Here is a 23,987-nt window from a genome sequence, read left to right on the forward strand (position 1 = left end):
TTGGGACAGGCTCACTAAATCATCATTTTAAAGAGCCACCGTCATCTCTGTCCTGCAGCGGCTCCTCCTCTGACCTGCTGTTGACTCACTGACCGTCCCTTTCGCTTTAACGGGACGGCTGGTGATGCGGCAGGGACACAACATGGTGAGGGACGTGGTGGGCAGCAGGTGAGTGGATTTCCGCTTGCAGGCCCTGCCCTGATGGACCTGAAATGACAGGTGCCCTTTAATATTATATTTCTAAGCTGCTTAGAAGGTTCCCTTTCGTTTTATTGCTTGCCCTTCCTCCTCACACTTAAGAGAGTCCGGTGGTACAGCTGCATTTCTCGTCAAACAATCAGACAGTTTGTAGTGCACATAGATTTGCAAAACAAGGGGAATAAAGGAATATTCCTGAAGTTTTGTTTTATGATTGATCTCGTGGTTACTGTGAAACTGCATGAATGCATCAATAATGCAGGGCATATTATCTCAGCTGGCAGAGCTTGGATTCATTGGATGAGTTTCCCAAATTATGTAAATATTGCAGAATCTACAGCCTCACACTACATAAGCTCCATTTCATGCCGAATAAACTTAAATTATTAATGTATCTTAAATAGAGAACTATCTTTCAATCTTTCAACTATCTTTTTAACTCCAAAAGGGTTTTATTAAAATAAATTTGATGAAAATGAAAAAAAAAATGATTTAAATAAAAAAAATCCAATTAAAAATTTAAAAAATCTGATTTTTTTCCCCCCTCCAGAGACGGAGGCTCTGGGGCTAAGGACTTAGCCGAATGCGTGGAACTGCTGCTCCAGTTGGGGGAGCCGGCAGAAGAGCTGTGCGATGAATTCCTCTCCCACGCCCACTGCCAGCTGGAGGCCGAACTGCAGACCCTGGAAGCTGAGCTGGGAGACGGGTCGCGCTTAGGGGCGGCCGGCCCAGTGACCGACATCCTCGAATTCACAGACCGCGGTTGCAACAACTTTGTCAGCAACATCTGCCTGGTGATCGCCTCCTACCAGGAGCTGTTCATACACCGGGAGGGCGCCCAGGGCATTGCCCGCATGGCTCACGACAAGCTGGTGGCCTTCGTTGACAGCCTGATGGAGCGCTACTTCGCCCTGGTCGAGAGGCGCATTCAGCTTGAGAAAGGGGTGGGAGACAACTCCCTGCTGGTGCGGGCACTCGACCGCTTTCACCGGCGTCTGCAAGCCCTGGCCAAGCTTTTGCCGGCCTCGCGGGCGTCTGCCGAAGGGACGGAAATTGTGGTGCGCGCGGCCAAGGAGCGCATCCGGCAATACCTCCAGGCCTTAGAAAGCTTCTACCTGGACTGCCTGACGGACGTGCGCCAGTCCCTGGCTGCCCCTCGCCTGGTGGGGAAGGATAACCCCAGCCTGGCAGAGCTGCTGGGCACCATCTCGGCCTCCATCCTCAACCAGATCAAATCTGTCCTCACCTACGTTCACCTCTTCACCGCCAAGGACATCAACTTCTCCAACAAGTCTTACTTCAAGGTAGAATTTATCCTTTTGTAACCCACTACCAAGCACGGCTTCTCCTCTTTAACTTCTTTAAGATATGTGGACTTCAACTCCCAGAATTCCGTAGGCTGGGGAATTCTGGGAGTTGAAGTCCACACGTCTTAAAGCTGCCGAGGATGAGACACTCTGCTATACAGAGCTGGAGTAAGGCCAAGTGATATACTAAGCACAGCTTAACTGCGCTGCCCGTTCAATCCCTCAGTTGTCCGATAAGACAACGCAGTCTGAATAATGTTTAAATTGAGTTTCTTCCAGGCCAAATAACACAATACAAACTTTTTAAAATTACATTTACTTAAAGGTAAAGATTCGCCCACACATGTGTACTAGTCGTTACTGACTCTAGGGGGCGGTGTTCATCTCCGTTTCTAAGCCAAAGAGCCAGCGCTGTCCGAAGAAATCTCTGGGGTCATGTAGCCGGCATGACTAAACACCAAAAAAAAAGGGACTTAGCACCATCTTTCACTGTTACAACCATTGCAGCAGCCCCATGGTCACATGATCAAAATTCGGATGAGTCCTATATATGACGGTTGCAGTGCCCTGGGGGGTGTGTGTGTCACACCATCTCCTTTTGCGACCTTTCGACGAGCAAAAACTCAACGGAAAGCCGGTTTCACTCAGTAAACGGTTTACCGACTTATCAACGGTAGTGATTCCCTTCAAAATCGATGGCAAAGAAATGTCATCAAACGGGGGCGAAACTCACTTTCACAACAAGAAACGTTGGGCTCAATTGGGAGGGGTGGGGTTGTATATCGAGGACTCCCTGCCTCGCGCTGCCCCGCTAGCATGTCCCTTTTTTGCTTTCCTCTAGGGCGAATTTTGCAGCCAAGGTGTCCGCGAAGGCCTCGTGGTCAGCTTCATTAAGTCTCTCTGCCAGATTGCTCGGCAATTCTGCGAGAGTTCGGGCGACAAAGGAGGCTCCAGCCCCCCAGCTCTCTTGCTGCTCCTCTCCCGCCTCTGCCTGGATTACGAGACGGCCACCATCAGCTACATCCTCACCTTAACCGATGAGCAGTTCCTGGTACAGGTAGGGCCAGAGGGTGGCTGGAGAGCAAATTCAGAAGTCCAAACCTTAGAGAGCACCTAGGCTTCCCCAGCAGCCTGAAATCGGGTCCTCGTCCCGATAAACCACTTTTTATTTAATTGACAGTGACTTCCTCTCCAGCAAAGTCTTTCCTCTCCCACAGTCTTTCAAGAGAATTCACAATTACTGACCTTGATCAGGCGTGGAGACTGGCCAGGCCGATATCTTTCAGGCGCCGGAATATTTGGCAAGAATGCAGGAATGAACTAATGGTCTCCTGCAAACCACTCGCTCCCCTTTTATCTCCTCTGGGAGGGGCCATTCATCGTCCACCTGTGGCCTTCCTCCTGAGTCGACCCCTGTTCTTTAGCTGTTCTCTTCGTCTGGCAACTCTGTGCATGCACACACTGGGAACAGGCTCCAGCTGTTCTTCTGCCCCACTGATGTCTGGCTCTGAAGGCCAGCTGATAACCAAGAGCCAAGGTGGCGCAGTGGTTAAATGCAGCACTGCAGGCTACTGCTAGATCAGCAGGTCAGCGGTTCAAATCTCACCGGCTCAGGGTTGACTCAGCCTTCCATCCTTCCGAGGTGGGTAAAATGAGGACCCAGATTGTTGGGGGCAATATGCTGACTCTCTGTAAACCGCTTAGAGAGGCCTGAAAGGCCTATGAAGCGGTATATAAGTCTACTGCTATTATAACTGTTGGACAGCCCTGGCCCCCTCTCTGCCTCCGACACAGAGCCCTCATCAGAGCCTTCCCCAGACTCCAGGACTGGCCCAGGTTCCTCCCCAACCCTCCTCACTGTCCGAGTCCACTGCCAGCTCCGCTGGTGAGCCACAACAGCCTCTTCTGTCGGAACTTCATCAGATCCAAATTCCGGTGAGCAGCACAGAGAAAATTGCAGCCTATTCCTTGAGTTGCAGACCCCGACACTTCAGGAAGTCTTTCGTTTATTTCGACACTAACATTACATACTAGAGCTAGTCCTTGACTTGCGACCTCAACTGGGGCTGGAATTTCGGTCCTAAGGCAGAACACTTGTAAGTCAAGGCATCCGTGTTTACCCATTTCTACAACGGTTGCTAAGGAAGTCACAGAGTTGTAAATTCAAATCCATTCTCCTGGAAGTCCACCCATCTTTTTTTTATTGAAAAGTTTTAATGAGTTTTACAAAGTATTTCCCCTTCCCCTTCCATCCCTCCACCCCAGCCTTCCTCTCCTCCAACACTCCCTCCCCCCAACTTCCCAGAGCAAAATACAGGGTGTATAAACACTTAACAATCATACACTAATATAAGCTAACTAACTATAGCATCCTATCTCCCTCTTGTACTTTAACTCCCCTTTTATTAAGCTAAATTTAGATAAATTATAACATTCCTTGTTCATTCATAGGCTAATTGAAGTTTTTCAGTCCGATATTTATTTTGAATGTAGTCAGTCCGTCTTCTCCATTCCAACTTGTATTTCTCATCTAAATAGTCCTTCAAATATGCTGAGATTTTGGGCATCTCTATTAAGTTTACTAATTTTAACGTTCATCCTTGAATAGTAGGCAATTCTTCCTTCTTCCAATACTTGCCACCAACAATCTTGCTGCTGTTATTAAGTTCAAAATCAAATTAATCCCTATAACTGTACAATCTATAATTATACCTAACACAAACAACTGAAGAGTGAACTTTATCCTCTTTTTTAAAAAATATTTTGAATAATCCACCATATTTATATCCAGAATGCTTTAACTTTTTTACAAGTCCACCATACATGATAATACATAGCATCAACACCGTCACATCTCCAACATTTGGATTATAAATTCGGGTACATACAAGCTAACTTTTTAGAATCTAAATGCCATCTATAAAACATCTTGTAAAAATTCTCAAGTTTTAAGCTTACGTAAATTTTACATTTCTTACCCAAATCTTTTCCCATGTTTCCATCATTATTAAACGAAGTTATTAATGCCTTTCTGCCATTCTTCCAATTACATCTTTTTAAGTATTGTATCATTTGAGAAAGAATTAAAAACTTAGGCAAAACATTCATTTTTATTACAGCTGTCCTTCCCAGCAAAAACAATTGTAATTTTTTTCCATTTATTCATCTCTGTCTGTATTTTATGCCAATAGTGGTTCATAATTAGAACCATTAGTCCACCCATCTTAAAGCAGGCTGTCTGGGGAATTCTGGGAGCTTAAGTCCTCCCATCTTAAAGCTGCTAAGGTTGAGAAACACTGATTGGACTTTTTATGCTTTACCCTGACTGCAAACTACAAGGGAGATCTAGATTATCCTGGCCTATCACCACAATGAAGATTTGATTTGACTTGACTAGGTTTGCCAACGTAGAATAAAATAATTTTGATCCCTGATTACTGCTGACCAGGGACACAAACATCTTCAAATGGGAAAAAAATGCTTTTTAAGCATTTTGCAACCACCCATGAGCTTATTGTTTTTTTTAAATAAAGCCACAGCGAGCTCAGGAACAGGAGAAAGAACACATGTACACAATGCCACTTTTGCACAATTTGTCCTCGACGTTTCCTTGTTGCAATACATTGAGAGTTGCTTGCGCCATTGCACGGGCTCTCCTCCAATAGTCCATGGGGCCATTTCCTGCTCTTGAGCTGTAGGGGGAACCCCAAGGAAAAGCCCAGCGTGGCTCAGGCCAAGTGCAGCTTCTGAGCTGAGCCCCTTATGCAAGATCCAGATTGGGTAGGGGGGGAAAAGTTGAATATTGGTGACATTAGCCAATAGTTTTACATTAACTTTGGCATCCATGTCTGGCTCAGATTAAGGATTGTATTTATGAGATTAGGCATTTAACAGCATGGAGGTGAACGCTCTAACCAGTGTTTTTTAACTTCAACTCCCAGAATCCCCTAGCCAGCATGCTTTAAGATGGGTGGACTTCAACTCCCAGAATCCCCCAGCCAGGATGCTTTAAGATGGGTGGACTTCAACTCCCAGAATCCCCCAGCCAGGAGGCTTAAGATGGGTGGACTTCAACTCCCAGAATTCCCCAGCCAGGAGGCTTTAAGATGGGTGGACTTCAACTCCCAGAATCCCCCAGACAGCATGCTTTAAGATGGGTGGACTTCAACTCCCAGAATCCCCCAGACAGCATGCTTTAAGATGGGTGGACTTCAACTCCCAGAATCCCCCAGACAGCATGTTTTAGGATGGGTGGACTTCAACTCCCAGAATGCCCCAGACAGCATGTTTTAAGATGGGTGGACTTCAACTCCCAGAATCCCCCATTCAGCTTGAGATGTTTAAGATGGGTGGACTTCAACTCCCAGAATCCCCCAGACAGCATGTTTTTAGGATGGGTGGACTTCAACTCCCAGAATCCCCCAGACAGCATGTTTTAAGATGGGTGGACTTCAACTCCCAGAATCCCCCAGACAGCATGCTTTAAGATGGGTGGACTTCAGCTCCCAGAATCCCCCAGCCAGCAATCCCCCAACTTTAAGAAGGGTAGACTTCCAGGCAGCGGTGGGATCCTGCCAGTTTAACAACCGTTTCGGTGATCGCGTGCTTTGCGTGCTTGCATAGTTTTAACAAAACGTACCTTCCACGTTACTTCTGGGGAGCAATCTGTTCTGCCATGCAAATCAGCTGAGAGTATATAGGTAAGTAAATCGCAGGGGCAGGGGGACGACGACAATGGAATGACCCAATTGCCGGATCGAACCGGTTCACTTCCAGCCGATCATCGGAGCTACCTGTTCGGCCAAATCACTCCGAATCAGCTGAATCCCACCTCTGCTTCCAGGAGAATGGATATAGACTCACAACTCTGTGATTCTCTTAGCAACCGTTATAAAAATAGGTAAACACGGATGCCTTGACTTACGAGTGTTCCACCTTAGGACCGAAATTCCAGCCCCAGTTGAGGTCGTAAGTCAAGGACTAGCTGTCGTATGTAATGTTAGTGTCGAAATAAATGAAAGACTTCCTGAAGTGTCGGGGTCTGCACTCAAGGAATAAGGCTTCAATTTTCTCTGTGCTGCTCACTGGAATTTGGATCTGATGAAGCTCCGACAGGAGAGGCTGTTGTGCCCCGCCAGCGGCCAGCAGAGCTGGCAGTGGACTCGGACAGTGAGGAGGTTGGGGAAGCACCTGGGCCAGTCCTGGAGTCTGGGGAAGGCTCGGAGGAGGCAGTGAGGGGGCCAGACCTTGAGAACCAGTGTTTCTCAACTTTCAAATGGGTGGACTTCAACTCCCAGAATTTCCCAATTCTGGGAGTTGAAGTCCACCCTTTTTAGAGCATGATGACGGGGGAATTCTGGGAGTCAAAAGTCCACACAAAGTTCTCATGTTGGGAAACATTCCCTATAACAAACAGATTGAAAAATCCTGAATGTTTAAGGTGGACTTTCAGTTTCTCCACTACAGCTGTGGCTCTCTCCTCTTCCTGTCACTTGTGAATCTGACTTCCAGGCAATTCAGAGTGAAATGGGGCATTGGCTCACCTCCCAAAGCCTCTCCAGAAAGCACTTGGTTTGTCACAACAGCTAGTGACTAGGAAACTGTTCGAATTCTTCCTACACCTGGAATGGATGGTGCTCAGTGGTGGGTTTCAAAAATTTTCCGAACCTACTCTGTAGGTGTGGCCTCCTTTGTGGGAGTGGCTTGCCGGCCATGTGTTTTCTTTCTTTCTTTCTTTCTCTCTTTCTCTCTCCCTCTCCCTCTCTCTCTCCTTCCTTTTGTCTTTCTGTCCCTTTTTTTCCTTTTTTCCTTTCATCTCTCTCTCACTTTTTCTTACTTTTTTCTTTTTTTCTTTATTTCTTTCTTCCTTTCTTTCTCTTTCTGTGTGTGTGTGTGTGTGTGTGGTGGGTTTCAAAAAATTTTGGAACCTCTTCTGTAGGTGTGGCCTGCTTTCTGGTGGAACCTCTTCTAACCGGTTTGGTAGATTTGATGAACTGGCTCTACCAAACTGGTGCAAACTGGTAGGAACCCACCTCTGATGGCGCTCCTTGGATGCAACAGTAACAGGTCCGCCCTTTCCATAAAATGGCAATAAGAATAGACAGAGGAGAATATTTGCAGCTCAGGGTCAAACTGGGGGGTCCTTGTTTCTCTCTAAGCTTGGATGATTTCTATACTACTTTATTATCATTGTACGTATATACACAGTATACACATACCAAGAAATTCACATCACACCCAGAGACCAGACCCAACACACATGACAATCCCCACACACACCCACCAAAAATTCCCCGCCCCTGAACCACCCAAGCATCTACACAACAGACCAAATAATACCGTCCCAAGGGCTCACTGCGGGGTGGACCTTTATTTCATTGTTGAGTGCAATTATAGCTCTGGGATAAAAACTATTCAGAAGACGCACGGTCCGAGTTTTAATTGTTCTGTATCTTCTGCCAGAAGGCAAAAAGTCTAAAAAGATTGTAAGCAGGATGGGAGGACTCTGTGAGAAGGTTGTGCAACTTCCTCAAAACAACGAGGTGCGAAGATGTTATCCAGGGCCGTTAGCTGGAGCCTGGTGATATTCTGAGTTTTAATGATTCTCTGTAGAGCATTTTTGTCCGCTGCAGAGCTGGTCCCGTAGTATGCAAGAATGCCGTATGTCAGGACACTCTCAATGGTGCTGCAATAGTAGGACAGAAGTAGATGCTGAGGTAGATTTATCTTCCTTAGCATTCTCAGGAAGTACAACCTCTTCTGTGCCTTCTTCCCAAACTTGTTAGCATTCATGGTCCATGAGAGGTCCTCCAAGATATAAATGCCCAGAAGTTTAAAACTACCAACCTTCTCCACTTCCTCGCCATTTATGTAGAATGGTAAATGTGCATCTCTCTTCCTCCTGATGTCAGCGTTCCAAGTATCATGTAGAATTAAATCAGAGCCAAGGCAAAACGATCCTTAAAAGTTCCAATTTAATAAGTCCGACATCTTGGTACATCTGTGGAATCCAAAATCTGAAACTTCCTGGGATTCCACCCATTTGAAAGTTAATGATCTTATTGCCACACCCATAAATCCATCACATGGTCCAATCTTCTTCTTCCAAACTGGCATCTCCACCCAGCTGTTTCTGGTCAGGTGCAGAGGTGCAGAGACAAAAGATGACCTTGGGCTTCTAGAAAAGAATGACAACAACACATTCCACCATTCTACTCCTTTCTATTCCCCCCTCCCAACTACTACACTAATGAAACAGCCTAATGAAATAAGAGAGTGTGTGGCAGGCCAAATATCCTAAAAGGGATATAACTGCAGGCCTGGCACCAGAAGTCTTACCCTGAAGGGTGTTCAGTGTAAGATTACACCACATTGTTTTTTACACCACAATGTCAGTCCTTGTACTTCCTTTGTATAAGCAGACTCATAGTCCTTATTAATGAGCCTCACCACTGTCGTGTCATCTGCACATTTAATAATTGCATTGGTGGTATACAATGGAGTGCAATCTATGCGTGTACAAAGAATGAAGGAAGGGGCTTAGCACACAACCCTGTGGGGCTCCTGTACTTAGTATCAGAGTAGAAGAAGGGTGAGATCCCACCCTTACTTTCTTGCAAACGTTTCATGACCCAGTGAGGTAGCATCTTCAGTTGCAGAAGGAGTGTCAACTCCTAAAGTTGTCATGGTGAGGGAAGGAGGAGGAGCGTATTCCACGCATAATGTCGGATCTCAGATTACTGCAACAGGCTTGGGAGGGGTGCACCTCATTGGGGAAGGTGATTTATGACACAGACTGAGGGGAGGAACAGGGGTAAAGTTCAGCTGTAACTCAAAGCTCACATCTGACTGCAAAAAGGCCTTGCCTAATAGTGCTCTTAATAAATGACTAGATTTGCATTGAAACTTGGCTTGAGGCTCATAAACCCATTAGGGCATTTTTTAAAAACCTGACATTGGATTTGTGAGTGGAAGAGGAAGAGGAGGAAAAGGGAAAGAAGCAGAAGGAATAGAGCAAGGGGGAAGAGGACAACTGTGGGTCCTTGATACTCTGGCTTCTTTGAGGCCATTTCATTACCAAACTAGGTAACATCATCAGTGGTAGGAGGGGGAGGGGGATTTGTGAAGAGGAAGAGGATGACGGAGAAAATGATGACTGTGGGGTCTTTGCTGCTTTCTTAGCTTGGTATTTTCTTGCAGACGTTTCATGACCCAGCTAGGTGATATAGCAATAGCAATAGCAGTTAGACATATACCGCTTCATAGGGCTTTCAGCCCTCTCTAAGCGGTTTACAGAGTCAGCATATCATCCGTGCTACAAGGGAATGGGGTTTTTCTATTTTTTATATACATGAGTTGCTTGCTCTGTCAGCTCTGGGGAGAGTCCTTGCCCTTTCCAGCTCTATAAACACTGAAATAACTGCTGTCTTCCTTGAGCTCCAGGCTCCAGTCTTGGGATCATGGGAGGTGAGCTCCAAAACATCTCCAGGAAAAGGAGACGATGCTTAAAATTCCCCCCGCGCCAGGCTTCAGTTCGTCCTCCCAACCGCCGGGCTCTCCTTTCTCACTGGGTCTTGTCCCTCCACCAGGACCATTCCCCTGTGACGCCGGTCACCGTGCTGTGCGCCGAGGCCAGGGAGGCTGCCCAGAAGCTGCTCAACCATTACGTGAAGGTCCAGGGGCTGATCATCTCCCAGATGTTGCGCAAGAGCGTGGAGACGCGGGACTGGATCTCCACCATCGAGCCGCGCAACGTCCGTGCCGTCATGAAGAGGGTGGTGGAAGACGCTACCTCAATCGACGTGCAGGTGAGTGCAGGGAAAGGCCCAGCCAAGGCCTGGATTGTCCTGGGAAGGAGGTGAAGAAGCCACTTAGGACGTGTGTCTATCCGTCCGTCCCTCTTTTGAGGAACTCAAAAGATCCACTAACCTAAAATTTCTGTTAACTGTGTTTTCACATAACGTGGCCATTCTCCCCCCCCCCCCCCCAATAAAAATCAATCTAGTTTCTGTTGTGGCCCGCCAGTAGCCAGTGGAGCTGGCAGCAGATTCGGACAGGGAGGAGGTTGGGGAGGAACCTGGGCCAGTCCTGGAGTCTGGAGAAGGCTCAGAGGAGGGCTCTGGGTCGGAGGCAGAGAGGGGGCCAGGGCCGTATGCCAATTATCAGGTGCCTTCGGAGTCAGACATCAGTGAGGCAGAAGAACAGTTGGAGCCTGTTCCCAGTTGGAGCCTGTTCCCATATCAGCCTGGCACATGCGCAGAGCTGTCAGACAAAGGGAACAGCTAAGGAACAAGGGCCGACTCGTGAGTGAAGCCACAGGTGGATGGTGAATGGCCCCTCCCAGAGGAAATAAAAGAGGAGCGAAAGGGGAGTGGAGTTTGCAGGAGGCAATTAGTTCATTCGGGTGAAGATCGGCTCCTGACTTCTTGCCAAGGAATTTCTGCTACAGCGTGGAGTTTAGAAGATATCAGCCTGGCAGCTCTCCAAGCCTGATAAAGGTCTGCAGTTGTGAAATCTCTCGAAAGACTGTTGGCCAGGACTTTGCTGGAGACGAATTCATTTTAAATTAAAGAGGTTTTATAAAGACGGGGAGTCGGCTAGGTCAGAACAGTTTCTTGATTGACACAACCCCCAGAGGCAGCAGCTGGATTTGGCACTTCAGCAAAAGGTCTTGCTTGAGGAAATGTCCAAAACAAGATGTTTGTTAATATGAGAAGCGGATCCATTCCCAGCTTCGGGTTTTGAATTTTCAAAAAGAGGAAAATTGGGACTGATTATTCAAATATTAGAAGCTAATATGACAAAGGTATCAGTTTGGTTTACTGGCGAAGGCACCAGACTAAAAACCAGGAGACAGTGAGTTCTGCTTGGGCTTGGGCTAGATGACCTACAAGGTCCCTTCCAACTCTGGTATTCTGCTCTGTATTCTGTGCTGCCTGTCCGTACTAGCAACTCACATTTCCCTGCCCTTGTCTCTTCTCCCAGGTGTCAGGCCTGCAGCCCTATTTTCTTTTGGATCCCTGGCCTGCCACACTTACTACTATCCAATATGCATTTTCTATGGTGGGGAAATGGGAGGGGGAATCGTATGGATTAGATGATACGTAGCCATAACAACATTCTTTTTCAGAAAGCCAAGGCCATCCTTTGTCTCTGCACCTGACCAGATCTGGATGGGTGGAAGCTGCCAGCGTGGCAGTGGGAGATTCGACCATGGGATGGACTTGTGGGTGTGGGGGGCGAGATCTTGAACTTTCAACTGGGTGGGAAACCGGGAAGCCTTCAGATTCGGGTTTCCCCAGATGTGCCAACATGGCTCTCTTCATCAATTGGAACTTTGAGCAATACGTTGCCTTGGACTCTGATTTAATTTTGGGTGCTATTTGGATCCCTGACACCAGGTGGGGCTGCTCTACGAGGAAGGGGTGCGGAAAGCTCAGAGCAGCGATTCCAGCAAACGAACGTTTTCCGTGTCTAGACAGCAGAGCCGCTACGCGCCCAGCTACACTCCCAGGTGAGCTGATGGGGGAAGGCTGCAGAGCAAGGGTGGGGCACAGAGGTTACCTCCTCCGCTTGAAACACCTGTAGCTTCTCTCTGTAAAGAGAGGGAGTTCGACCACCGCGGAGTTTAAGAGGAGAATAACAGAATACGGCTAGTCCTCAACTTAACGGCCACAATTGGGCCTAACATTTCTGCGGTTGAGGGTCGTTAAGTGAATCACTGCAGTGATTAAGTTAGCAAAACTTTAGCAAAATACGATTTCTGTAATAGAATTGTTTAAGTCATGCAGCATTCTTCATGGTCAAGTGACTTACATTCGGATGCTTGGCAACTGGCTCACACTTATGACGGTGGCAGCGTCCCGGGGTCACGTGATCCCCTTTTGCGACCGTCTTGACAAGCAAAGTCAATTCCAGATTCACTTAACAACAGTGTGACTAACGTAAGAAGCAGAGTGATTCACTTGACAAACATGGCAAGAAACGTTGTAAAACGGGGCAAACGTCGCTTCACGTATTTCTCCCTTAGCAACATAAATTCTGGGGTCCGTTGTGGTCGTAAGTCGGCTTGAAAAGGCCTGAAAAAAAAGCATGGCTTTTAAAAGAATTTTGGGGGGAATCACCATAAAACGATCCTTAAGACACAGATAAATAAATGCTTAGCAGTAAATCAAACGCGGAAGCAGGAGAAGAAGAAAGGTAAAAGAAGAAGGGAGGAGGAGGAAGAAGGGAGGAGGAGGAAGAAGGGAGGAGGAGGAAGGAGGAGGACAACGACTGGAATCCTTGGTGCTCTTTGAGCTTGGAGGTTTTCTTGCAGATGTTTCATTACCCAACTAGGGAACACCATCAGTGCTAGAAGAGAAGGAGGGTTGGGGGAAGGGGAGGAGAAGGTGGAAAAAGAGGAGGAGGAGGAGGAGGAGGAAATGGAGGAGAAAGCGGAAGAGGAGGAGGAAAAGGACTGTGGGGTCCTTAATACTCTCTGAGCTCGCTTGTTTTCTTGTGTAGACGTTTCATGACCCAGCTAGGTAACATCATCAGTGCAGATGGGTGTATAGCTATTTAAAGTAATCAATCCTTTCTTCTCCCCATATCACAATTGCGGCCAGCGCCCCCATGGATACCAATTTGCTGAGCAACATCCAGAAGCTTTTCTCAGAGCGGATTGATATCTTCAGCCCTGTGGAGTTTAACAAGGTGAGGACTAGTGGGCTGCGTGGAGCCCAAATCTTCCCCTCCCCCCTCCCTTCGCTCAGCACCTTCAGAAGCAGAAAGAGAAGTTGTTTTAAAGCTAGGAGAGCTTTTTTAGTGGGAAGGAAGCGATGCGCCTCCAATATTAAAGTACTTAGAATCGTAATGTCAGACCTGACCCAGTCTGAACACTTAGGAAAGGAAAACCCTCGACTCACTTAACAACCGCAGTGAGGCACAAAAGGAACATAAGGCCCTGGTGGTGCAGTGGTTAGAATGCAGTATTGCAGCGTGTCTCTGCCCACTGCCAGCAGTTCGATCCTGCCCGGCTCAGGATCGACTCAGTCTTCCGTCCTTCCGAGATGGGTAAAACAAGGACCCAGATTATTGGGGGACAAGAGGCTGGCTCTGTAAACCGCTTAGAGGGGCGAAGCGGTATATAAGTGCTATTGCTAGTTCTATAAAATAGGGCAAAAATCGCCTTGCTTAAGAACAGAAATGTTCTCAGCTGTGGTCGTAAGTCAAGGACTCTGTGTGTGTGTGTGTGTGTGTGTGTGTGTTTTATTTGTGCTGATAAATAAAGGGAGACTAGTATAGATCTATTTCAAGCTATTTAGCTCTCATCAGCTATCCATACCCTTACTGGGATTCGAACCTGTGCTGTAAATTAAATAGGGTATGGCTAGCTGATGAGAGCTAAATAGCTTGAAATAGATCTATACTAGTCTCCCTTTATTTATTTATCAGCACAAATAAAAAACACATATATAACAAAGGCAACAGTAAAAATATTGGGTTTCTGTCGTGATGGACTCTTGTGACGAGCCGATTGACAGATGATGGAAGCAGTTAGCTTCCTCCCATAATTGGGGCTTACCAGGGGTTGCGACTATATATATATCCCGCCTCTGATTTTTGCCCTCTTTCGAACCCTCCTCCCTCTTCCTCTGCCCAGGTCTCCGTGCTGACGGGCATCATCAAGATCAGCCTGAAGACCTTTCTGGAGTGCGTCCGCCTGCGTACCTTCGGACGCTTTGGCCTGCAACAGATCCAGGTGGACTGCTACTACCTGCAGCTCTACCTCTGGCGCTTTGTTTCGGATGAGAACCTGGTGCATTTTTTGCTGGACGAAATCGTGGGCAGCACGGCTCACCGGTGCCTTGACCCCGTGCCCATGGAGCAGAGCGTGATTGAGGTCATCTGTGAACGTGGGTAGAGAGCGGAGAGTGGAATAATAAGAGTGGGTCCTTCATTTGGACCATCCAGGGAACAGGAGTTTCTCCAGCTGGGGAACTTTTTAAGAGGTGTGTGTCAAGTTTCCGAAAGATGCCCTAATTGATTCATGAGTCTCGAGCCAAGTTTCAAAAGAAAACCAGTCATTTATTGGGAGCACCATTTGGTAAGGCCTTTTTGCAGTCAGATCCGAGCCTCATTTGAATCAGAGCTGAACTTTACCCCTTTTCCTTCCCTCCCCTCAGTCTGTATCATAAATCACATCCTCCAAGGAGGTGCACCCCTCCCAAGTCTGCTGCGGTAATCTGAATGTATGCGTGGAATGCGCTCCCCCCCCCTTTCCTCACCATGGCAACGTTATGAGTTAAACAACGTGGACTTCAACTCCCAGAATTCCCTGGCTGGGAAATTCTGGGAGTTGAAGTCCATGCCTCCCAAAATCTCTAATCTTAAAATTCCCAACTCTATTCTGCAAAGGAGGTTGAAAACCTCTAAAGAGGAAACATTTCTCTTTCTTACTGTTAACGCAAAGCGATGGAGGGAAAATTGGGTCATCGATCCCCCTCCCCCGTGGATGGGCACTGCAACTTGAAACTTCGACGGTGGACAAATTCTGATGAAATAAAGAGTAATTTAATTCTCGACTGCCTTCAGAATGCTGGGTTAATTATTGCGAGACAGCTGACCCCCTCCGCGCCACTCACAAAATTGCAATTCTGAGTACCGTATTTTTCGGGGTATAAGATGCTCCGAAGTATAAGACGCACCTAGCTTTTGGGGAGGAAAACAAGGGGAAAAAATCTGCCTCTGTCTCCCAGCAATTTGCCTCCTTGCAACAAACAGCAAACAGCACAGATGATATATACTGTTTGTAGTGTTTCATTTCAGACTATACTGTTGTTTTCAAGAAAGGTCATAAAATGGGGCAATGTCGACTCAGCAACAAACTCTTTGAGCTCTGTTCTAGTTGTAGGTCAAGTACTACCAGTACCCTTCGCCCTTTTCCACCCGCTGTTGCCGTGCCAATGTGTCCCTTGCAGCAGCTGGGTGCAGCTTACAACTGAGTAGCATCATTTCATGGGATGCGGTGGCTCAGTGGCTGAGATGGTGAGCTTGTCGATCAGAAAGGTCGGCAGTTCGAATCCCTAGCGCTGCGTCACGGAGTGAGCTCCTGTTCCTTCTCCCAGCTTCTGTCAACCTAGCAGTTCAAAAGCAGGTAAAAATTGAGGTAGAAAAATAGTAACCAACTTTGGTGGGACGGGAACAGCGTTCCGTGCACCTTTGGCATTGAGTCATGTCGGCCACAGGACCACGGAGACGTCTTCGGACAGCGCTGGCTCTTCAGCTTTGAAAGGAAGATGAGCACTGCCCCCTAGAGTCGGGAATGACGAGCACATATGTGCAAGGGGAACCTTTACCTTAGCACAGTGTTTCTCAACCTTGTCAACTTGAAGATGTCTAGACTTCAATTCCCAGAATTCTGGGAGTTGAAGTCCGGACATCTTCAAGTTGACAAGGTTGAGAAACACTGCCTTAGCACCATGGTGGAGACCTTCTGTCTCTTTGGAAGTGTAGGAGACTTCTAACCTGCACATCCATTTTTCATTGTGACACAAGTCACAGCAGTGAATCACTTAACAGCCACGGCTGTCCATAACTGACCAGAGTGTGCGTGCTTTGTAAGGCCACTCATGCATTTAGCGGGGAGTCTTACACAAAGCCTGAAATCGAAGAGGAAATGATATCTTTTTTAAAAGTGTTATTTATATATTTTCTCTTTGTATACAGTAAGTGTTTAGTGAACAGTGTAGTGAGTCCCCGGCTAGATTATCCAAAACATTTAAAAACGTGTCTGCTAAGTGAGGGAAATGTAACCAAACTCCGGGTACATATTATCACATGTGGTGCACATGTCCAAAAACAAAAAAATAAATGGACGAAAATGCATATGTGGTTAGAAAAAATGTTACAGCAGCATATAGATTATAAGTAAAGGTAAAGGTTCCCCTTGCACATATGTACTAGTCGTTCCCGACTCTAGGGGGTGCGCTGCTCATCTCCATTTTAAAGCCAAAGAGCCAGCGCTGTCCGAAGACGTCTCCGTGGTCATGTGGCTGGCATGACTCAATGCCCCTGAAGGCGCACGAAACGCTGTTCCCTTCCCACCAAAGGTGGTCCCTATTTTTCTACTTGCATTTCTTACCTGTTTTCGAACTGCTCGGTTGGCAGAAGCTGGGACAAGTCACGGGAACTCACTCCATTACACTGAGCTAGGGATTCAAACTGCCAAACTTCCAACCTTTTTGATGGACAAGCTCAGCGTCTTAGCCACTCAGCCACTGCGTCCCTCATATAGATTATAAACCAGAATTATTTTTGTTAGGTGTATTACTGGAGAACTATTATAAAGGGAATGTGTATTTAATATTACATGCTTTAACAGCAGCAACAATTGTATTTGCGCAAGCACCGGAAAAAACAAGGAAACACCCCTCCAGATGAAGAAATAAATTTAAAAAATACTAAGACTGCAGAACTGGACAGATTAACATTGAAGGTAAAAAAGAAAAAGGAGGCACAGAATATTTTTGAATTTTGGATTTGTTTTCTCCATGGTTGGGTAAGAGAGGTAGAAACGAGGAGTTTAATATTGTCACGGAATGATAATACCTTGAATAAAGGTGGAAGAAAGCTTCCTCCACAGCCTGACCCTCCGTAACGACGTCCGTGGCGCAGGGAGTCTCCTGCTTTACCCAATAATGGAAACTTGACCTGCATTTGTATGCCCCTCAAGGTGAGCCACGCTTATATTGGGAGGCCTTTCCAAATATTTGGCCTGGGAGGACCGGCCAAAGCAACCATCACAAATTTCCCTGCCACTTCCCCGTTGCGTAACGCTTCGCTTTTTTGTCCAGTCACCTCTGACGTAGGCCTGGGAAGGATGGGTGGTTCCAGGGGCCTTTATAGGGGAGGAATCCCAGGGCCAGCCATACCTGCACTCGAGAGAGACCGACAACTGCCACCCAAAGCGGGGGGATTGGTTGCGTTGCACACACAACGGCATGGAGGAGTGGAAGATTCACCGAGGTGAGACCCAAAAGAGGAGTGAAAATAGAAATTCAGCATTGCTTTTTAAACTTGGGAGCGCGCTACGTCTTATATGAACTAAAATTTAGCTGGCTGATTTGTGGTTTCATAGTGTCGACCCACCCATAGTGGTTTGTTAAACAATTGCTTATCCGCTAATGACCCCAGCCAACAGTACTAGATTCAAGAAATTGCGGCTAAACAAACTACCGTATTTTTCGGAGTATAAGATGCTCTGAAGTATAAGACGCACCTAGCTTTTGGGGAGGAGAACAAGGGGGGGGGGAAATCTGCTTCTGTCTCCCAGCAATTTGCCTCCTTGCGGCAAACAGCACAGACGATATACACTTTGTAGTGTTACATTTCAGACTATACTTGTACAGATGCTGTTAAAATTGATGTGGCTTTCTGGAAGTATACTTATTCTCTGCTATTTAAAAGAAGATACAATAACACTGGGTCTCTCCAGATCAAGGATTTATTTTTTAAAAAGCTGCTTCATTTTGTTAAGCTGTTTAGAACAATAATAAAGCAGTCTTTAAAAAAAATAAAGTCTAATAATTTCAACATTCCAGAGGCATTTATAGTTATTGACTTACCTCCTTGCAGTAAACAGCCTGATTAGCACAAGAAGAAGAAAAAAACCCTGCTTCTGCCTCCCAGCTATTTGCCTGGGGAGCAAGCAGCAGGTTTCAATTTCAGTTTTAGCAGGGGGGCTCCCAATCATCAGCTGTTTCAGGCTGCAGGGATTGCCATAGCCCAGTGGTTCCCAAACTTGGCAACTTTTAAGACTTGTGGACTTCAACTCCCAGAATTCTCCAGCCAGCAGAGCTGGCTGGAGAATTCTGGGAGTTGAAGTCCACAAGTCTTAAAGTTGCCAAGTTTGGGAACCACTGCCATAGCCTATTGCAGCCTCCGCAAGCTCCCCGTTTGCTGCAAGTAGGTAAATTGCTGGGAGGCAGAGGCCAAAGGGTGGGGGCCGGTGGGTGGGGCTACATTCAGTGTATAAGATGCACCCAAATTTTCACCTCCTTTTACGGGGAAAAGGGTGTATGTTATACGCCAAAAAATACGGTATGACTTAATGTCATGTGTCTTAAATGTACAGGTCAGAGGTTTTACCTGAATTAGAAAAGGGAGGAAAATTACTAAAAATGTTTTAAGTTGGAGAGAGCATGTAGCACACTGCCAGAACACACACAATGCATTTCTCTTGATTACAATCCCTCCTGATTTTGTGGCCTAGAGGTGGGAGCTCTCGCCTCACATTCAGGAGGTTGTGAGTTCAATCCTAGGTAGAGGCAGATGTAGGGTCTCCTGCTTGGGCAGGGGGTTGGACTAGATGACCTGCAGGGTCCCTTCCAACTCTGCTAATCTGTGTGATGCCTGGGCCGCTTTATACTGCACTGGTGAGACCCGAGTTCAAATCCTGCCTCCAGTTTTGGTCTCCATGGTGTAAAAAAAAGATGTTGAGATTGTAGAAAGAGGGCAGAGAAGAGCAACCAGGATGATGAGCAGACAGGAGGCTCAAACATATGAAGAATGGGTGCAGGCACCGGGCCTGGCTAGTCTAATGAAGAGAAGGACTAGGGGAGATATGAGAGCATCTTCCAATATTTGAGGGGCTGCCAGAGAGAGGAGTTAGGGGGTCAAGCTATTCTCCAAAGGACCCGAATGCAGGATGAGAAACAATGGATAGAAACTAATCAAGGAGAGAAGCAACCTAGAATTAAGGAGAAACTTCCTAACAGGGAGGACAATTAACCAGTGGAACAGCTTGCCACGAGAAGTTGTGGGGGCTCCATCACAGGACGTTTTTAAGAAGAGACTGGACAGGGATTTGTCCAAAATAGCATAGGGTCTCCTGCTTGAGCTGGGGGTTGGACTAGATGACCTATAAGGTCCCTTCCAACTGTTATTCTGTATGTGCACAATAACATTGAACCACAAATGACACATTAAATTGCATAAAAATTAAGCCAGTTTAATGCTAACAAAGTCTATGTGAAAGCCAAGTTTTAGCTGACTTGGTTTGCAAACATAAACTCTCACCCAAAACGGAGCGAATTTATTTCTCCCAGACCTTCTTTGCAGTCAAGGGTGATAACAGTAACTTAAACCAAGCCATTTATTGTCAAGTTTAATAAGGTGTCCTGCCACGGGCAGAAGGTCGGACTAGAAGACCTCTGAGGTCCCTTCTAGCCTTAAAATTCTATTATTCTAACACATTAGACCAGTGTTTCTCAACCTTGGCCACTTGAAGAATTCTGGGAGTTGAAGTCCACACATCTTAAAGCAGCCTTGTTGAGAGACACTGTGTTGGACTAGAATAGAATATAGGAATAGAATAGAGGGATAGGATTAAAAATTTGTAGGTTAGAATAGAATATAAATAGAATAGAGGAATAGAATAGAGGAATAAGATTAAAAATGAGTAGAGTAGAATAGATTAGAATATAAATAGAATATAGGAATAGAATAGAATGGAAATAGAATATAGGAATAGAATATAGAATAGAGTTGAATAAAATGGAAATAGAATATCGGAATAGAATAGAATATAGGAATAGGATAGAATAGGATTAAAATGAGTAGAGTAGAATAGAATAGAATGGAAATAGAATAGAGGAATAGAATAAAATAGAATAAATAGAATAAAATGGAAATAGAATATAGAAATAGAATAGAATAGAATATAGGAATAGAATAGGATTAAAAATGAGTAGAGTAGAATAGAATAGAAATAAATAGAATATAGGAATAGAATAGATTATAGGACTAGAATAGATAGGATTAAAAATGAGTAGAATATATTACAATAGAATATAAATAGATTTTAGAATATAGGAATAGAATAAGATAGAATAGGATTAAAATGAGTAGACTAGAATAGAATGGAAATAGAATATAGGAATAGAATAGAATAGAGGAATAGAATAAAATAGAATAGAGGAATTGACTATAGGAATAGAATAGAATAAAAGGAAATATAGAAATAGAATAGAATAGAGGAATAGAATAGGATTAAAAATGAGTAGAGTAGAATAGAATATAAATAGAATATAGGAATAGAATAGATTATAGGACTAGAATAGATAGGATTAAAAATGAGTAGAGTAGAATAGATTACAATAGAATATAAATAGAATATAGGAATAGAATAAAATAGAATATAGAAGGAATGTCTTTGGTGCATATGTTCTCTGTGTACATAAAGTAAAATAAAATAGAATATGTAATTCTATTTTATTTTTACATTAATCCATATAGCTTACATTATATTTTTACATTAATCCATGTAGTTGAGTTGCATGGCCTACCAACAAACCATGCGATCCATTGCGAAGGCTCCAGCTGACCAATGGATTCCTAGGAACATCAATTTTATAGTAGCCATAAGGCTGGGACGTGAATAAAATCTCTTCCTTCCTTCCTTCCTTTCTTTCATTCCAGTCTCCATCCTCGCAATAGTCTTTGTCTTGGCAGCCCCGAGTTCAGCCACCAACGTGTTCTTCCGATGCTCCACAACCCAAATCAACAACCTCCTGGTGGCCAACTGCCAAGGCCAAAGGCTCAGGGCCATTCCCCAGGTGGACGTGTCCACTCAAGTCTTCCTGTTGAATTTTAACCTCTTCACTACCTTACAGGCGTCTTCGTTCCCGCAGTTGAGTGCCCTGCAGATGCTGTCATTGGGTAACCAACTGGGGGACCCTCTCTATGTTGGGGAGAAGGCCTTTGAGAATGTGTCCAACATCACCTTCCTAGACTTGGGGGGCAACAGGAACCTCTCACTGCACCCCAAAGCATTCCAGGGTTTGACCAAACTCAAGATGTTACACTTAGACACAAGTGGTTTCGACAACGGAATCCTGGAGAAGGGCTATTTCCAAGACCTTTTGTCGTTGGAAACCTTGGACCTTAGAGGGAACCGTCTTCGTCGGTTGAGTCCAGATCCCACCTTCCAAGGACTGAAAAAACTAAGTGTCCTCCAGCTGAAACTCAACCAAATCGGGGCCATTTGTGGAGACGACCTCCAATATCTCCGAGGGCGCCATTTGACCTTCCTCGACCTGTCCTCCAATCGACTGTCCAGCGGCCGTCCTTCTTGCGCCAACCCGTTTCGCGACATCACCCTGGGCACCTTGGACATCTCTTCCAACCCCTGGGACGTGGCCCGCGTCGAAGCGTTCCTCCAGAGACTGAACGGCACCAGGATCCAGAACCTCAAGGTGCAACACTCAGGGGCCATCGGCAGCGGGTTCGGCTTCCAGAACTTGAAGGACATTTCCCACACCACGTTCTCAGGACTGCGTCACAGCCGCATTGGGACTTTCGACATGTCCCACGGTTTCCTCAACGCCCTGAACGCCTCCGTGTTCTCCAGCTTGCCGGATCTCAACACCTTGCTCTTAAGATCCAACCAGATTAACAAGATTCAAAAGGGGGCGTTTTCAGGGTTAAGCAAGCTCCAAGTTCTGGATCTGTCTCACAATCTTCTCGGGGAGCTGTACAGGGAAGCACTGGAGGATTTGAAGGCCTCTCCTCTGCAACGTCTGATCCTGAAGTCCAACCACATCGGGATTGTTCAGCATAAGGCCCTGACGGATCTCAAATCTTTGCAGTTCCTCGACTTGCAAGACAACGCTCTTGACCGAATTCCCGGAGGGAATCTCCCTTCCTTGTTGCGTCTTCATTTGGGGCAAAACAGGATCCAAGACACCTGGGGCATCGAAACACTTGGCCCACACTTGGTCCATCTTGATCTCTCCTCCAACCGTCTGAAGGACCTGGGGAACGTCTGGCGTCACCTGGCAGAGATCCCCCTCCTGAAGTTTCTGAATCTCTCCAGCAACGACCTGGCGAGGTGTTCGCAAGTTGAGAAGTCTCCAAGGCAACTCACGCAACTGGACCTTTCCCGCAACGACCTGGGAAACATCTGGGCCACCCAGAGATGCACAGACCTCTTTCAGCCTCTGGAGAAACTCCGGGCATTGAATCTCAGCTCCAATCACCTCCGAGACTTGCCTGGGAACCTTTTCCAGAGTTTGGCGTCTTTAGAAATCCTGGATCTCGGGGAAAACAGGTTGCACAAACTTCCCGAACAGATCTTCCATAGTTTGGAATCCCTGCGTGCTCTCCGTGTCCGTGGAAATCCGCTGATGACCCTCTCGTCTTCCTCCTTTCAACCAATGGGGCAGCTGCGATTCCTGGATTTGAGGGAGCTGTCCTTAGTTTGCAGTTGTGACCTCAAGCATTTCAACAACTGGCTGCAGAACCACACTGCCATAGTGAAGGCATCTCAGCTTCCCCTGACTTGCCTTCAGACCAGCTCTAATTTCCAGAGGCAGCCCTTGCCTCAGTTCCTGCACAAGTGTGTCTCTTAAGGCCAGCGGTCACCAACCGGTGGTCCATGAGAAAATTTTGGTGGTCCGCAGAGAAATTATTTGCCTTTTTTATATTGCACTAAATCCGGGGTCCTCAAAACCACGGTCCCTGAGCTGCATACATACAATGAACGCTTGTGTTGCTATGGAGGGTCTCCCCCTTCAGAGTCTTTTGGGGCGGGTTGGAGGGGGGCAGAAATTCCGACTTAGGGTCTCCTGGTGAGGGACGACGAGGCCACTGATGGCAAAGAGCCGGAGGGCCTCGTTCCAGTGGGACTGCATCATTGTCTGGAACTGGCTGACCATCTCAGCCCGCTGAGCCTCCAGGCGCCAGTACCTGGCCTTGCACTCCTGCAGGCCTTCCCTCTGCTTGATAAAGCCTATGCTGGTAGTCCTCAGTGAGGTGCTTCTGCTGAGCCTCCTTTCTCCTGGCGGCTGCTTAGCTCCAGCAACTGCTTCCTTTTGGGGCCCTAAGGAGGCCGGGTGGGAGTGGCTGGCAAGGCGCCCCTTGATATGAGTGACATAGAGTTGGCCACACCCACCCAGTCACATGACCTAGCCACGCCCAGCCAGCCATTACGCAGATATTAGTGGTCCGCAGGACTTAAAATGATCAATTTAGTGGTCCCTGAGGTCTTATCTTAGATCAGACACATTTCCACTTTGTGTGCAACAGGTTTTGGAGGGAGTTTGAACAAAACGTCTACAATGTCCCATCTTCCTGGGGTGACAACTCCCAGAATTCCCAGCCAGCACCAAATTAGGAGGCCGGCAGGGCTTTTCTCTCTCCTGAAAATCCAGCAGTGAGAACAACTTGGCTGGAAAACAGGAACTACAGCCACAATACAAATTGTCCTCAACATGACGTTTGAGCCCCCAAATGTCACTAAACGAGATAGTCATTCAGTGAATTTTGGCCCATTTTGCCACCTTTCTTGCCAGTTAAGTGAATCGTTGCAGTTGCTGTGTTAATAACACCGTTAAGTGAACCTGGTTTCCCCCATGGATTTTGTCAGGTGGTCGCAAGAGAAGATCACGTAACTCCGGGACATTGTGACGGTCATAAACAGAAACCGGTCGCGAAGTCTGA

The 23,987-nt window shown here is 46.4% G+C and overlaps 2 protein-coding genes across 2 annotated transcripts in view; both read left to right on the plus strand.

Moving 5' to 3' along the window:
* Nucleotides 1–15,068, plus strand: part of LOC116519981 (vacuolar protein sorting-associated protein 51 homolog) — a 26,318-nt gene extending 11,250 nt beyond the window's left edge. The window contains exons 5-10 of the mRNA XM_032234106.1: nt 749–1,502; nt 2,347–2,562; nt 10,094–10,312; nt 11,906–12,018; nt 13,112–13,199; nt 14,149–15,068. Of these exons, the coding sequence (XP_032089997.1) occupies nt 749–1,502; nt 2,347–2,562; nt 10,094–10,312; nt 11,906–12,018; nt 13,112–13,199; nt 14,149–14,409 (1,651 nt within the window). The 3' untranslated portion in view covers nt 14,410–15,068. The remainder of the gene's footprint in view (nt 1–748; nt 1,503–2,346; nt 2,563–10,093; nt 10,313–11,905; nt 12,019–13,111; nt 13,200–14,148) is intronic.
* A 2,311-nt stretch (nt 15,069–17,379) lies between these two features.
* On the plus strand, nt 17,380–23,214 carry LOC116520069 (toll-like receptor 5). Its single transcript, XM_032234214.1, has 2 exons — nt 17,380–17,513; nt 20,967–23,214. Exons 1-2 carry the CDS (start codon nt 17,489–17,491, stop codon nt 22,895–22,897), a joined length of 1,956 nt encoding a protein of 651 aa, XP_032090105.1. The 5' UTR covers nt 17,380–17,488; the 3' UTR covers nt 22,898–23,214.
* The last annotated feature ends 773 nt before the right edge of the window (nt 23,215–23,987 follow it).

Source organism: Thamnophis elegans, chromosome 17 (genome assembly GCF_009769535.1).
Source record: "Thamnophis elegans isolate rThaEle1 chromosome 17, rThaEle1.pri, whole genome shotgun sequence".
Classification (NCBI taxonomy): domain Eukaryota; kingdom Metazoa; phylum Chordata; class Lepidosauria; order Squamata; family Colubridae; genus Thamnophis; species Thamnophis elegans.

Excerpts from the sequence above, each read along its gene's own strand:
- LOC116520069 (XM_032234214.1), top strand. The coding sequence starts at position 17,489 with ATGGAGGAGTGGAAGATTCACCGAG. Across the intron at positions 17,514-20,966 it reads GGAGTGGAAGATTCACCGAG|TCTCCATCCTCGCAATAGTC; the intron begins GTGAGACCCAAA and ends CTTTCATTCCAG.